The sequence below is a fragment of the Andrena cerasifolii genome, chromosome 2 (assembly GCF_050908995.1).
Source record: "Andrena cerasifolii isolate SP2316 chromosome 2, iyAndCera1_principal, whole genome shotgun sequence".
Classification (NCBI taxonomy): Eukaryota; Metazoa; Arthropoda; class Insecta; order Hymenoptera; family Andrenidae; genus Andrena; species Andrena cerasifolii.
Genome location: NC_135119.1, coordinates 10,847,775 through 10,863,782, shown reverse-complemented (window position 1 = coordinate 10,863,782; position 16,008 = coordinate 10,847,775). Strand labels below are relative to the sequence as shown.

Genomic DNA, 16,008 nt, shown 5'->3' with positions numbered 1-16,008 from the left:
TGTTATAGATTAAATTAAAAACGAAGTATTAGTTCTCTTAAATAGCAATATTTTAATAAACTATTATATCGATAAGTCTTTAGCACACATTCAAAGAAAGGCAAAATAAACAGGATGAATAAAATTGTAGGAATATTAAGTGGAAAAATTGTCACTGGAACTACTATACCAAGCGTAATTGGGCCTAACCCATCTGAATCAGAAAATATAGTTGAAGAACTTAATTAGAAAAAGAAGACAACAAGAACTACATAAAGAAATTGAAAACATAAGATAAGAACAAAATGAAGCTGATGAACAGGTAAATGCTGAAAGACAATACTGTTTATGAGAATATTACAAAATGATACAAAGTTAAAATAGATCTGAAAGAAAGGCTTGATCGACTAAGAGGAATAATTGAACATGAAGATTATAAAAGTATAATTGCTGCAAGAATGTCTGTTGATAATCAATCAGGAACAAGTGGAGCTCAAAATATAGCAGCAGCATCCCAAAATGTTATTGATAATATATATAGACTAGGTTTTGATTCTTTTGGATTATAAATATAAGGAAATATTTTAATAATAAATGTTCGAATTATTGTTAAATTACGTATATTAAATATGATATCAATGAAAATACAGATTTATGTATTATTTTTTTTAATTCTTGTGATTAGTTTATATATACTATTTTAAAATTATTAGCAAATTCTTAATATACATGTAGTATATAATGGTATACAACTGTAATAATTAGTCAGTTTTCTCGAAAACGAAGCGCAATATCAAAAAATTTTGTTCCTTTTTCTCGACTCATTTACTTGTTATAAGTCGAAAAGAAAGAGTAACTTTTTTCCATATCGCGTTTCATTTTCGAGAAAATCGACTTTGAAATTTTTGACGATGCGTCCATTCGCGTACAGGAAAACCTAGCTTAATGAAAATCACGGACGATTTGGACGTAAGTGGAATTCGCCCTACATAATTAGAAAAAGGCAGAGACAATACTTTCCCTGCTATAGTGGGGAATGAATGAGAAGGCTGGCCAGGTTCGAGACAGTACTTTAATTCCCTAGTGGCAGTAAAAGAGCGAGATTTCCTATTCATAAAGTAGATGGCGCTAAATTCTTCGCGCAGAAGCGTTCAATGCATTTTAGCAAATGCATCTTGTATATTTCTTGTACATGTTCGCGAGTTTGTAAACAATTGGTATAGACTGTATAACACACAAATGTGACATTTGTTTCATGATCCCTCCTTCTGATTTTATGAAACTATCCGCTTGACGTTTCGCCGTCGAAGGTATTAGAGTGTTATTATTAGACGTAATTTTAACGTTTAAAGTGTATTACTTGTAATGTAAGTTTAACACAGCATTGTACTCTTAACATACATTTAATAAAGATAAAATGCTTGCTCGTATAAATCTATGTTCTTCTCTTTAATAGCGTTCGCACAGAAACCAGATTTAAATCCAACAGATACCCAAATATGGTAAAGAGTGCTTCTACTCTTAAACCTTAATTTCAGTTCAACGATTTTACGCGTCAATGGTAAGTGGCTCTTTAATTTCTAGCGAAAACATGTCCAGTGAAGAGGTAACCCGCAACGCACCGCCGCAACCCGCAGAGGAAGGTGGTCAACCAGTGACCAGCACGTCGCAGAATGCAGGCAATAGTAGGGAACCCACCACCGCCAGGCCTCAGGAGCCAAGCAGCCGGCAAAACAATCTTCAGAGGATACAGCAGCGGAAGCAGCAAATGTTGAATCTACCGCAAATGAAGAAGATACTCAAGATCGCTACTTACAGCGCGTGTAAAGTCGAAGAATGCAAGTGCATCGGATGGAAGAATCCGCAGCTGCTGACCAAATCGCCCAAAACCGATACGCAGCAGCCTGTTATAAATTTCTTCGATCCCTGCAAAAGCTGCACGCACGTTTTGGAGAACCACGTCTCGCATCTGACTAATCAGTCCGAGGACGAAATCAATAAATTATTGTGCATGGTCATAGACGCCGACAATATCTTCCTAGGTTTGCAGAAGGAAGAAGATCCTGATACGAAGAAAGTCTACTTCTATCTGTACAAGCTACTGAGGAAATGTATACAGTCTATAACTAAGCCTACGATAGAAGGCCCTTTGGGGCAGCCGCCGTTCGAGAGACCCTCGATAGCGAAGGCGGTGATGAACTTTGTCGCGTACAAATACGGTCACTTGCCTCAAAGGGACATGCAAGCTATGTGCGATATGGCGAAGATGTTCCTGCACTGTTTGAATCACTGGAACTTCGATCCGCTTAGTGCCAGGAGAGGTACGATCAGCGCGGAGGACGCTCCTGCTTACAAAATTAATCATACGCGATGGCTGGTCTTCTGCCACATACCAGCGTTCTGCGACTCTTTGCCGCATTACGATACGTCCTTAGTCTTTGGGCGAACGTTTGTCCAAGCCGTTTTCAAACCGGTGTCCAGGCAATTGTTGGATAAATGTCACAGCGAGCGAGACAAATTAGCACCGGAGAAGAGAGTGATAGTCTTGACGCATTTTCCCAAGTATGCCAACCCTTTTCCTTAGCTGTTCTTCCTATTACATCACTTTGTTGTTTAACGCATTAAAATATTACTCTGATTGAAGATTCCTTTCGATGTTAGAAGCAGAGATCTACTCGGACAATTCACCGATCTGGGATCCCGAGTTCAAGCAAGTGCCTCCTACTTATCTACAAACCGCTTTGGAATCGAAGGCGAATCAGGGGAGAAGGGCAGGGGAATTTGAGAAAGTCACGGTTACGCCGAATGACAGAGACAATTATACGACGATTAATATCAGTCCCGGGATTAAGAAGATTCATGAGAAGAGATCGCACTCCGAGGGCCGTTCGGATGTGAAAAGGAGAAAGAACGAAGAGGTTTTTGAGGATCTACCGGAGGAGACTGTCGCTGAAATCGTGGCTACTATCAACGATCCTAATTACATGTGCGGGCCCGACGCAGTATTCCCACCGAATGTCCCACGCGACGAGACTGCGAAGATCGAGGAGAGTAAGAAGATCATAGAGTTCCACGTTGTTGGGAACAGTTTGACACAGCCAGTTTCTAAGCAGACAATGCTTTGGTTGATCGGACTGCACAATGTGTTCAGCCACCAGCTGCCCAGAATGCCGAAGGAGTACATATCTCAACTAGTCTTCGACCCGTAAGTAGAATTGCTCATCTTCCACGCAGCAGTTGCCTCCGCTGTGTAATTTTACCAATGTTGTACTTATAGGAAGCACAAGACGCTAGCTCTGATAAAAGATGGTCGACCGATCGGTGGCATCTGCTTCCGTATGTTTCCCACGCAAGGTTTCACAGAGATAGTATTCTGCGCTGTTACGAGTCAAGAGCAGGTCAAAGGCTACGGTACCCATTTGATGAACATGCTGAAGGATTACCACATAAAGAACAACATATTGCACTTCCTTACGTTCGCTGACGAATTCGCGATCGGATACTTTAAGAAGCAAGGGTTCAGTAAAGACATTAAATTGCCGCGGTCGATGCATCAAGGGTACATTAAGGACTACGAAGGTGCGACGCTGATGCACTGCGAGCTGAATGCCAAGATCGTGTACACGGAGTTCACGGCTGTCATACGAAAGCAGAAGGAGATTATTAAGAAGCTGATTCATCAGAGGCAGCAGGAGATACAAAAGGTGCACCCCGGATTGACGTGCTTCAAAGAAGGCGTCAGAGGAATCCCTGTCGAGTCTATTCCAGGCATCCGCGAGACTGGCTGGAAGAGTTACGCTCAGACAAGAACGAGGGGAGTAGCGAAAGGGACGCAAGGGCCGGAGCCAATGGAGGCGTGCTTGGATATTACTGATTCTCTGTACAATGCTTTGAAGAATGTCTTGAACAGCGTAAAGAATCATAGCACAGCGTGGCCGTTTTTGAAACCCGTAGACAAGAATGACGTTCCTGATTATTACGACCATATCAAATATCCTATGGGTGAGTACAGCCGAGACTCGAATCACAGTTGCGCGGAACGAAGCCATGTGACTCGATTTCTACTTTTCAGACCTGAAAACTATGACTGACCGATTGAAAGCGCGGTACTACGTTACGAGGAGACTATTTATCGCGGACATGACACGGATATTCACCAACTGTCGCCTGTACAACAGCCCTGACACCGAATATTACCGCTGCGCCAACGCCTTGGAGAAATATTTCCAAACCAGAATGAAGGAGATCGGACTTTGGGACAAATAAAATTCGCTACGCCAGGAGGAGGCGTGTTAATCGGAACTGTTTGTAAATATAGGACACTAGGGTCTGTACATTTTTGGAGGAAATCAGCTTCGGACACGAATGAGTATGCGACCGTGGAAATATTTATTTGTATCCGTATGCTACTGCATAGAATCGCAGCCGAAGATACGTAACTCTGTAATTGCGAGTACGGTATTTAATGCATCCGATTCTTTTTTTCATTTTTCTCCACTCGAAAAAAAGGAACGGTTTGGAAATAGGATATACAGCAAATTAAACCCAAACTAGGTACTTAATTTCACGGCCTAATTATAAGGATTAGTCGAACAGTTAATTAAGGAATGTATTACACCGATTATAATGAGGCTTTGCATGGCGGTCATTCTACGGAACAGCGAGTTCCTAAAATGCGTTAATTCCGAGAGACTTAGCAAACTGAAACTTCCATTTTCTGTAAATATGGAGGCGACATTAACTTATATAACCGGAATAAAAGAAATTTAAATCGAAGCAAACATTGCGACAATGTTCCGTTTCACAGAACTCTGCCATTCGCGCGTAAATAAGAGGAGTGCTCGATAATTTCAATGGAAAACTCATTGTACACATATCACTAAATTCTACTAACAAAACAAGATTATATTCCCGCTTAAAATAGTTCCTAAACTATTAAAAACACGAGAAGGATTTTTCGTTATCGCGATTCCTTTACGAAAGATTATATTCTTAGTTGAAGTATAAAGTCAAGTCGCGATTAGGGAACGAAGAGAATTTTTTAAATTCACCGTTGTCAATTAGCTGTATATAAATGTTTATATAATAAATAAGATATTTTCCCTCTAGAAACGTTTCCTCCCGTGATCCTGTAACACATTGCATCCCATAATTTCTGTAACAAATTCATTTGCGTTCAACGAACTCTTGGGAAGCTGGTTTTCACTTTCGTTAATAAGCAGGATTTACGCGATCTTAAATATAAACGAAGTATACTGGCGGTCTAAATTGCATTCGGTTAAGAGGATTCAATGTATTCGAGGAGACAAGGAAATACATTATATGCTCTAGTTAATGCGAGCCGTGTGCGTATGCACTGCAATAAGATTCTCTTAATTGGCATACCTTAAAAACCAATTAAATCCCCTCATAAGCTATACGCCTTAACTTCTGTATTAGGTGCAATATTAGTACTGTTATACGAACTCCATGAATTCCGTGCAGTAATTTATACAACTGTAATTACCTAACGCCTGCGTTAAACTTCCCGTCGTCTGAACTACATCATAGGAATATAAAAAAAAAGAGAAGGACGTGCTAAGTACTACGGGAAGGTTTCGCACGTTTGACAGAGGTCGATGAAAGGTTTTCGAGATCTTAAGTGTATTAGAAGCAATTACGTTAACTGAAACGTATGTCAGTTCGCCGAGGTATAAGGAGCTGCTTAAAATACAGGCATGGATGTGCGGAGGTGGAAGAAGAGGGGGACTAGATATAAAGCTGCTCCATCCTCTCCGCTGGAACAATATTAGAGGAGTCAACGCACTGTTAAGATAGTACAAAATCTAGTCAAAAAAAAAAAATTACTTGTTCCTTCCGACAAGTAAACTGAATTTCCTTTCGCATACAACGAGCAGATATCTCTATCTTAAAATGTGCGACGACGACGTAGCTGCCTTAGTAGTCGACAATGGGTCGGGGATGTGCAAAGCAGGATTCGCAGGGGATGACGCCCCACGTGCGGTGTTCCCTTCCATCGTTGGGAGGCCTCGATACCAGGTAAAGCAAATTTATTGCCTCTATCTTCTCACGGGGATTAGCGATAGCTAATCTCTCGTACGCCTTGGGCTAGCACACTGAAATTAATTACAAAGTACTCGGATGGTGCGAGATTCAATTTCTTGCGTAAAATAAAACTCGCAGAGGACTCTTTTACCTGACAGTAGACTGTACGTTGACATTGGAGCTGCAGTAATAGTCGAGTTTGAGTTAACAGATAGCAGTTTAAATGCCGCATATATTTACGATACTAATTCGCTTGAGATACCTCCTTACAAAAGCTCTACAAAAACTTGCACAGGGAATCATGGTTGGCATGGGTCAGAAAGACAGTTACGTGGGAGATGAGGCCCAGAGCAAGAGGGGAGTGTTAACGGTGAAATACCCGATCGAGCATGGGATTGTGACGAACTGGGACGATATGGAGAAGATATGGCACCACACGTTCTACAACGAGCTCAGGATTGCTCCCGAGGAGCACCCTGTCCTTCTAACGGAGGCGCCCTTGAACCCTAAAGCGAATCGGGAGAAAATGACGCAGATCATGTTCGAGACGTTTAATTCCCCGGCGATGTACGTTGCTATACAGGCCGTGTTATCGCTTTACGCTTCAGGGCGCACCACGGGCATCGTGCTAGATAGCGGTGACGGAGTTTCCCACACTGTGCCGATTTACGAGGGTACGCGCCATCTTCTTACACACAAATCGATGAAATGCTTCTTGGAAGTTACAGCGCCGTAATATTTCTTGACACGAGATTTAACAGTATTGAAACGCTTGAGAAAGGAGATGTGTCGAAAGGATGATAACATTGTTCCTCCTCGATCTAGGGTACGCATTGCCGCACGCAATCCTGCGTATGGACCTGGCCGGTCGGGATTTAACAGACTATCTCATGAAGATCTTAACCGAAAGGGGGTACTCCTTCACGACCACCGCCGAGCGTGAAATCGTTCGGGACATTAAGGAAAAACTGTGCTACGTCGCCTTGGACTTCCAGCAAGAAATGGCCACCGCTGCTGGCTCCAGCGCGCTGGAAAAGAGCTACGAGCTACCCGACGGACAAGTAATTATAATAATTCAAATCTTTATCTGTAAAACCTCCTTGAAACCAAACTAGCAATCTGTTCCGCTATCGAATTGTCCCTCCTGAAATCTTCAACGTAGGTAACAACCTCGTCAGTTCAAAAGGTGTAAAAATGACAAATCTAAAGATCGACAAATTTTTTTACCTAAAAAGTAATTTCCACGGCGATTAAATTGTCCCTTGAAAGCTTCAAAGAAACAATCTCGTCAGTTCGAAACAAAAGACAGGTGTGAAAATTGCGAATTTAAAGATTTCTTACCGAAAGAACAATTTCCATGGCGATTAAGATTAAAGCCTCAAAAACATCTCAGGATCCAAGGAACCAATTATAAAAATTGCAAATTCGGGCTCGAGGATCGAATAATTTTCCGGCCGAGGGAATAATCGCGATTACGGGATTTCATTTCCTGCCGATGAATCTCACGGTACACGGAGTAGCGTAAATGAACGGTTGGATTTTAGGTGATCACCATCGGTAACGAGCGCTTCCGTTGCCCAGAAGCGATGTTCCAGCCGAGCTTCCTCGGCATGGAGTCTTGCGGGATCCACGAGACCACCTACAATTCGATCATGAAGTGCGACGTCGATATCCGCAAGGACTTGTACGCGAACTCCGTGCTGTCCGGTGGCACCACCATGTATCCGGGTATCGCGGACAGGATGCAGAAGGAAATAACGGCACTGGCACCGTCCACGATGAAGATCAAGATAATCGCGCCGCCGGAGAGGAAGTACTCGGTCTGGATCGGCGGCTCGATCTTGGCCAGCCTGAGCACCTTCCAGCAGATGTGGATCTCGAAGCAGGAGTACGACGAGTCGGGGCCGTCCATCGTCCACAGAAAGTGCTTCTAATCGTAAACATAAATCCCGGAAACAGAAACGCACGGTTCCAAAAATATCGGCTTGCAATACTCCTTCTATTGCAAGGTTACATCGTACGCTTATCAAGAGTACTCTCGGTCTTCATATTTCGGGGTGCTTGATCATTGGCATTTATCGAGGCATTCATTTGTACGAAATAATCTTATTTATTCAATATCTCTTAATTCTAAAGTGTAGCTTGCTTTGCGCACAGGGCGTTCCGTAAGCCGCGACTGGACCCTGAGATCGAGTCGCCTGTTCCGATCGATTCGAAGCGACTAAAAGCGCCTGATAGAGGTTAAGAATGCAAGGGTCCGTTTCAAGCGAACGCTCGCATCGTTAACGCCGACGTTAGGAAGCGAAGGTTTGTAGGGTTTCGGGATACGTTCTGGAACAACCTGTATGCACAGCAACGATATATGTATTATATTATATAGTATAGTATTTATATATAGTACATAATATAATAGATATATTCCCGCATATATTACATGATATAGACCGATATATACAATGTGTCGTTATAAGGTATGCGTATATCGATCCAATCAAGTAGGATACATATACATCCATTTATACCTGCGTCTGTGTGTTATACAGTATAAATATATATACACACTGAATACATAGACGTATACACATATATGTATACAGATCCTGTAAGTTATTTGTTACACATAGGCGGTCGAAATCTCGTTAATTCCAAAGTGTGCTGAAATGTTGGTAATTTGTAAAAAAAAATGGACACGTACTGATATCCAGTATCTATCCATTTTTGGTAACTTCTACCTTTTAGTCTAAGGTGGGCTTAAATAAAATAACGTCGCTGGAAATTGAAAGTGTAACGAGGAATGAACTTGTCATTTTGAAAGAATCTTCGAAGAGACGGGAAATCGAATTAACGAAATTTCGGTCCGAACGAATTACGAACGTAAACCGTTTACCGCGCTATCCTTTTGAAAATATCCGTGCGAGATGCTACGCGCGCCTATTTCCTTTAATGTAAAAAAAATATGGTCGCTTGATTCGCCCTAAATAAAATCGTGTGAACGAAAACTGACGCTTAATTGGAAAGATGTTTCTTTATTTACAAGTTTCTAATCACTATGTTCGCCGTGTCTCAATTGTCGAGCATTTCGGTTCATGAAACTCTGATACTTTTCATGGACGGTTGAATCGAGTACCTCGTCGCATCTGTCGATTATAAAATAGAGGTGATACAACTAAACGCGCGCGGCCGGTGCGCTCTAGCAAAATTTTTCGGTTAAGAATTGCAGTTACGTGCAACGGTAAAATTTGCAAAAGCAAAAAAGGAAGAAAGAAAAAGGAATAGAACACGGTGTAAAATAAATCGCAAAGTTCCTGGAGAACCGGTCGAATCGTAGAAAACCGTAAAGCGTGACTTTTTTTTAGCAATTCTCGAAGAGACAGATCGTTCGATAATTCTTAATTGTCCAATTAAGAAAGCGATCTCCGAAGCTCATTTTGTAATCGTAACCCCTTTTCCTTCTCTTTTCAACTGTTTAATAAAAAACGGTAAAATTACAAATGATACCTATATAAATCTCCTGCATAACTGGTTTATGATTTCAACATGGCCGATACATGTACGTTATGTTGTTTTACGTTAATTCACCAGGATGAATGTGTTCCCTCAACTCGTAATACATATCTTTACCACGTTAAAACAAGTGGTTCTCCGAACCTCGTTACATATCGCTCTCTGCCAAACTCGTACCCCGAGAGCAGCGCCTCGGAGCAGGAGTCACGAAAATATACGTTTCAAATAGCCACAGTTTAAAACGCTATCGCACATTTAGTTTTTAAATTAGACCCGTCAGATTCATTTTTACAATTTTCGCAGTAGCTCCGGGCTTCGATTACTTCCGACAAATCTTCCGCGTTATCTTCGCATGATTATCTGAAACGTCGGATCACCGAAGACGCGCAGCAAAATTCATTCGATGGATCTTCGGCGTTTCAGGAAGACAACGGCTGTGTCTAGAGGTGTTTTGAAATCTCCCACAGATAGTTACACATTTTACGTTTAATTATGCTACAAAAATGGTCCGCAGATGGTGCAACATAGCTGAGATAATTTATCAATGGACGCATGAGATACTTATCGGAATAGATTGCAATGAAAACATGATGGACCGTTGAAAACCACAGTGGATCAAATTTATTACCGTTACCTCTAGAAGCAGAAATTTTCTACAGGATCTGCGATACGCTCGGAACTGTACTCCGAGTGCAGTGTTGAAGGAAATGAATGGGAGCTTGATCCAATGTGGTTTTCGAGCTGGTCCGGCTGTAGGATTTACTCTATTAACTACATATTTTCACCGTTGAAGAGTATTCTAGTCCTTAACAATAAATATGTAATACAATAAATACATTTGTACCCCTGATATTTTTTTTTTTGGAAGTAGTTACGAGACAATTCCGTAGGTACGAATATTTTTTTCCTCTGTATCAATTCGAGACGAAAGAAAAGGGGCTACGAAGAGTTCGAAACGGATTATTATCGCTCGTTCGAGCACGATATTAATCTTTTACAAAGAAGCTTCACTGTATTCCGTGTCAATTGGATTTCGATCTTTGTACAATTCATTGCAAGAAAGAAAATGCATTTGATTTGAATGTTCAAGTTGATTATCATAATTTGTACGATCCCGAATGAGATTTCATAGATATAAATAATAAATACTAATTAAAATCAAATAAATGGACAACATTCTTATCAAATTGCGAGAATATACACAGTTGCACGAATAAAATGATCCCCCAACGATTTCAACGAATCGTAAGATCGGCGATTTCTGACGAGATTTCGGAGACGAATAAACACTCTATCGAAGAATACGTAGAAAATAAAAAAAAAGAGAGAGATAGAGAGAGAGAGAGAAGTGAAGTAGTGGTAGGTACTCCTATCGGTTGCGGTCATCTTTCCAGAATTATATTTTAAAAAAGGTAATAAAAATATCTTTGGTGCCCCTATTTTGCGTAGTAAAAAGAATACGGTTTTAGAAAAGAGAACAGACGGAGGTGTAAGGGAGCAAGTCTCTATGACGAAGATTAAAAATTATAAGACAAAAGATAGTCCTGTCCACTGTTGTAAAAGTTTATCTCCTAGTGGCTTTTCTTCTGCCTGTTGATCGTTTAGGACGCCGACTGCTCGATCGCGACATGTTTGACCAAGGCAGAGAAAATTCGCTGCAATTACAAAATCGTAGGCAATTAATACAATACAGGCCTGCTGTGCATTATTTACGTTTCTATTTACCTTGGAGTAAAACTAGGAATAGGAGCACCAAATGCAGTAACAGGTAATTGGGGATCCACTTGAAGACTTTGTATTTGTTCTAGGTCAGGCCATAACGACGACACAGACTCTTCTTCGACCGCTGAGGGGCAGGGTCCTGTGTGATTGGTATTGTAACACGTTGCTTGGTGATTCTGACGCTCTTGTCTCTGTTTCAACTTCTCGATGTGTCTCTGCTCTCTGAGAGAGAAATTTCATCATTCATTACCACCCGAACAACAGTCGGCTATTAAGGGATCATTCTGGTAACCACGCCGCAAAATTCGGCAACATTCAGACTTTTTTTTCTCAGTGAATACAACGAATAACAATGTCAAACTTTTTTTTTCATTTAATAAGCTACTTGTAATTGTGTTTTTTCAATGTTGTCTGGAGTTAAAAATCGCGCCTTTGAAAAGACGGCGGGAGTGATTTCAGCTCACAGACTCATCTGAAACAAAAAAACCAAACTGATTCTTAATCATTATGAGTACCGCTATCGCAGGTGTTAGAATTAGCCACGCAAGTCAAAATTTAACAAAATTGCGCGCATTCAAACTTCAAGTAAGAATGGAAAATTTTTAAACTTGAAGTTTGAATGCGCGCAATTTTGTTGAAATCAAACTTCAAGTGAGAATGGAAAATTTCGAAACTTGAAGTTTGAATGCGCGCAATTTTGTTGAATTTTGACTTACGTGGCTAATTCTGGCACCTGCGATAGCAGTACTCATAGGGCGGTATTCTCAGTCGTTGCTTATTCTTAAGATCGTCTTAAGAATAGGCAACGACTGAGAATACCGCCCGTAATGATTAAGAATCAGTATGGTTTTTTTATTTCAGATGAGTCTGTGTGCTGAAATCACTCCCTACGTCGAAAAAACACAATTAAAAATGTATTTAAAAAATTGTTCCATATACATTACAAGTACCTTAATAAATGAAAAAAAAAAAAAACGTTTGACATTGTTATTCATTGTATTCACTGACAAGGGAAGATCCCGAACCCGAAAATTCAAAAAATTCTGAAACTTTGTGAATATGTAGGGGATGTCCTGCCGATTGCAACGCAATTTTTGTTTGCTGCCCAAATTTACTCGAAGAGGGTGAAATTAACCCCTGAAAATTCGGTTATTTTCCGATTTTGTGTTATAACTCGCAAACTGTAAGAGATAGAAAACAAGTTTCACGACAAAAGTTACTTCTCTTAATTAGATCTACCATTTGGTAAAAAAAATTATTTTGCAGTTCACGAGTTATAACACAAAATCGGAAAATATCCGGATTTTCAGAGGTCAAATATACCTTTGAGCGAATTTGGGCAGCAAACAAAAATTGGGCTGTAATCACGGGGAAATTCCCAACATATTCACAAAGTTTCAGAATGTTTTGAATATCCGGGTTCAGGATCTTCCCTAGTGACAAAAAAAAAGGCCAGAATGACCCCTTAACGGTACAATAAAAGAAAATATTACCAGCGAAAGCGATACGAACCTTATCCTCTGTACATCCCATCTTTTCCTTCGCCTCTCGTCGTTCTCCAATTTTAAATGCCTCTTGTTAAAAATTTCATCGTCTAAATTTTCAGTCCCCTCCATCGTATAACAGCTCGTATATATCTTTACTCTCCAATTCGGAACTTCCAAGGAGGTGTCACTTTCCACCGGACTAGGTTCCTTTAAACTTAACGTATAATTAGGATCTCCTACAGCTGTGTAATAATGCTCCTCCGTCGCGAGGATAGATTCCTTCTTCGCCAGCAGTTTCCCCTTCCTGTCTCCTCTCCTGCCGGGCTCGTGGGTTAGCGCCTTATCCTGTACCGTCGAGGTGGTCTCGTTGCTGATCGTCGACGAACACGAGATGCCCCTTTTCCTCTTACTTCCGCCGGACAACGGTATCGGGTCCGATCTCCTCTTCTTCTTCTCCTCCCACTCTAATCTAATATCACTACCAGCTTCTATTTTCGTCTCGTGCTTGCCTTGGCTATCGTTCGGCTCCTGTTTGACAGTGGTAACGCCACCGCTGGTATTCAAACGTATCTTAAAGCTTTCATTGTACTGAGAGTTATTGTTCTCAGGCTGAACGTTCCTATGAATGTCACTGGTCGATGGCACGTTTACAGAATTGATGCTCGGAGGCGAGCACGCCCCCGCGTGCTCCGACGCGATGGAATTCTCGTTACTCTCCGATCGTAATTTCTGCAGATTCACACGCCTGTCCATACGCTCCAAACGCAGCTTCAGCTACAAGTAGAAACACAAAGGGACGAATAGAAATGCGCCGCTGCACGTCCTTAATCGTACGCTCGCCAGAATCATCCGCGACAGGATTAACGTTCGACGGGAGCCGTCGAACGCCACAAGACTCAATCGCACGTACGAGCTCGACTATGTAAAACTGACCGTTAAGTACTCCAAAGATGTAATTACAATGAAACCTATGACCGTCGCGGAGAGAATGGCTCCTCGGCCCGAGTGTTGAAGAGGTAAGCTATCTTGCGGGATCTACGGTACTCAATTAAACGTCTTTATTTACTGTCAACAAACGATAGGTCGGTCGGGCTCTGGTTTCCCTCCGTATCCCAGGCATTATCGCCAGCGAAATTATTCGGGCACGTATATCGGAGAAATGCGCAGCATCGACGACCGCGGTTATCATTCGAGTCGCCTGAAACTGCTCGATCCTTTCAAAAGTCCTCCCATTTCCCAGAACGAACGTTCTCGCCGAGGTGGAACGCGCGCGAGAATCACGCAGAACGTGTAACGTGCTTCTCGTTTCGAAGGTGCCGACTCCTCGCGCAGCCGCGCCACCTGGCGTCGACGTTTCGCCTGACCTTCACAGCTCCGGCGACCAATGACAGGGACAGGAAACAAAAACCGGGAAAACAGAGCGGCCGAGGGGAGGAGGAGGAGGAGGGGTAGAGGTTCTGACGTGCGAGCATAAGCGCGGGTGTTTTGGACTAGGCGTTCCGCGGGACGTGTTTGACGCGGCCGCGGATAAACGATAATCGAGGAGCCGGGGCGGATCTAAGTGGCTAGATAACGATAGAAGAGCGACGGGTCTTTCGAGTGGGGACAGTGAAAAGAGTACCGTTTCGTTCTCCTGTCGAAGTGCCGCCAGCAGTTTGTCCTTAGTGACGATCTGCTCCGATTGCTGCTGTATCAGATCGAGGTGGAGGAGCAACAGTTCCTTGAGGTGTTTCACCTCGGTCAGGTCGTTCTGGCGCGGCTCGTTGCCGCGAAGGGGGCTGACGCCGAGCGTGGAGGTGGCGGTAGCGGGCGCACCGCCGTCTGTCATGCTCGCGTACATGTGATCGAAGTCACAGGGGAAGCTGAGTATACCAGCGGCCGGCTTGCCATCCTCGTCGACATTCTCGAACTCATTGCGGGGGCAACTGTTGTTCTGATTGGCGACGGGATTGCCAGCGCCGCTGGCCGTTGAGGCCGTGTTGCTCCGTACGCCACTGGTGGCCGACGTGGTGGACAGGTGCTCGTTCATCGCCGCGACCATGTTGCTGTCGTCCTCCTCCTCGCGGTCCTCTTCCTCGTCGTCCTCGTAGCAGGCGGCGGCAGAGACGGCCGCTGTCGTTCGATCGTCGTGCTCGATTATGCTGGCGGCCGTGCTGGTCGCGTCCGCGGCGTTGCTGGCAGCGGCGAGGCTGAGGACGATAGGCGCCTCGACGCAGCACGTCCCCGTGCACGGTACGCGATACTCGGTGTCGCTCAGCTCGTCTCCGTCCTCCGCTTGCTCGTCGAACGCCTCGTGATCCTCCTCCGGTGTCTCGGGCTCGGAGTTTACGTCGCGAAACTCCACGCTGTCGACGACGCCCCCGGCGGTCAGGCCGGTAACACAGCAACCGCTGTTACTGCCGCTGTCACCGTTACCACTACTATCAGCCGGGCGGCCGTTACCGCCATTATCATCGTCGCTGCCGGCGTTACTAGCGGCACTAGACGCAGTAGTGCCAGCACCAGCGACAATAGCAGCAGCGTTACCAGCACTACCAGCGAGAACAACTATGGAGGAGGCAGTGCTGCCAGCAGCGCCGCTCTCGTCCTCCTTCCTGTCCCCGTGCTCGTACCCGTGAACAACGTTCTCCTTCCTGTTCTCACCGTTCACGAGCTTCGGGGCCGAGCCACTCGACATCTTCCCTCTCTACCGCCCTCGCCGTGGCTTCCCTCTTCTTCATTTGTGGCCGCCTCGAGCGTGCCACGCGCCCGCACCGCGCACATTAAGCGTCCTGAGTTCTTGACAATGCCGTTCACCGACGATGTTCGGCCTCACCGCCGCTCCGCGTCCTCGTCACATATCATCACACCCCCTTTCACCTGTCCACCCCCCACCCACCCCCCCGTGCGAAACGCGAACGTCGTATCCAGCGGACACCCGCTCCTAGAACAGCGCACCCGGACCGTCGCTGTGCCGCCGCGTTCACCGTCAATCCCTTTAAAACACTCAGCGAGGATATGTCTCTGCCACTGGCAGCGTGCACGAGGTGCCTCTGGCCCGTGTTCGTGCTTGTGTTTACTCTGACGGACGATGCGAGCCGCGCGCGGCGTTTCTCTCTGCCCCCCATAGCATCGTAGACTCCCGACATCTCGCGGTGGCGAACGGAAGTAGAGCACTACCGTGCGCCTTTCCCATCGATCAGCTGCTTCTACATCGACGAACGTCAATGAACGTCACGCGGCCAGTCGCAGCACACGATCTGAACGTGTTTCGGGTAACGAAAGAGCGCGC

The 16,008-nt window shown here is 44.0% G+C and overlaps 3 protein-coding genes across 6 annotated transcripts; 2 read left to right on the top strand and 1 right to left on the bottom strand.

The window, feature by feature from the left end:
- Positions 1-791: 791 nt before the first annotated feature.
- Gcn5 (Gcn5 acetyltransferase) lies at positions 792-5,091 on the top strand. 4 transcript variants are annotated; one of them, XM_076831210.1, is made up of 6 exons: positions 792-1,289; positions 1,436-1,481; positions 1,564-2,541; positions 2,624-3,184; positions 3,257-3,981; positions 4,052-5,091. In XM_076831210.1, the coding sequence occupies exons 3-6, from the start codon at positions 1,571-1,573 to the stop codon at positions 4,243-4,245; spliced, it is 2,451 nt and encodes an 816-aa protein (XP_076687325.1). In that variant the 5' UTR covers positions 792-1,289; positions 1,436-1,481; positions 1,564-1,570; the 3' UTR covers positions 4,246-5,091. The 4 variants fall into 4 exon arrangements, with proteins under 4 accessions (XP_076687325.1, XP_076687323.1, XP_076687326.1 ...); XM_076831208.1 differs by having other exon boundaries at positions 792-1,346; XM_076831211.1 differs by lacking the exon at positions 1,436-1,481.
- A 232-nt stretch (positions 5,092-5,323) lies between these two features.
- On the top strand, positions 5,324-8,881 carry LOC143378993 (actin, clone 403). Its single transcript, XM_076831218.1, has 4 exons — positions 5,324-6,018; positions 6,320-6,698; positions 6,850-7,085; positions 7,569-8,881. Exons 1-4 carry the CDS (start codon positions 5,893-5,895, stop codon positions 7,956-7,958), a joined length of 1,131 nt encoding a protein of 376 aa, XP_076687333.1. The 5' UTR covers positions 5,324-5,892; the 3' UTR covers positions 7,959-8,881.
- A 149-nt stretch (positions 8,882-9,030) lies between these two features.
- On the bottom strand, positions 9,031-15,601 carry LOC143378991 (male-specific lethal 1 homolog). Its single transcript, XM_076831212.1, has 4 exons — positions 14,359-15,601; positions 12,763-13,511; positions 11,254-11,472; positions 9,031-11,183 (listed from the first exon to the last, which is right to left on the bottom strand). The coding sequence occupies exons 1-4, from the start codon at positions 15,412-15,414 to the stop codon at positions 11,093-11,095; spliced, it is 2,115 nt and encodes a 704-aa protein (XP_076687327.1). The 5' UTR covers positions 15,415-15,601; the 3' UTR covers positions 9,031-11,092.
- Between the last annotated feature and the right edge of the window lie 407 nt (positions 15,602-16,008).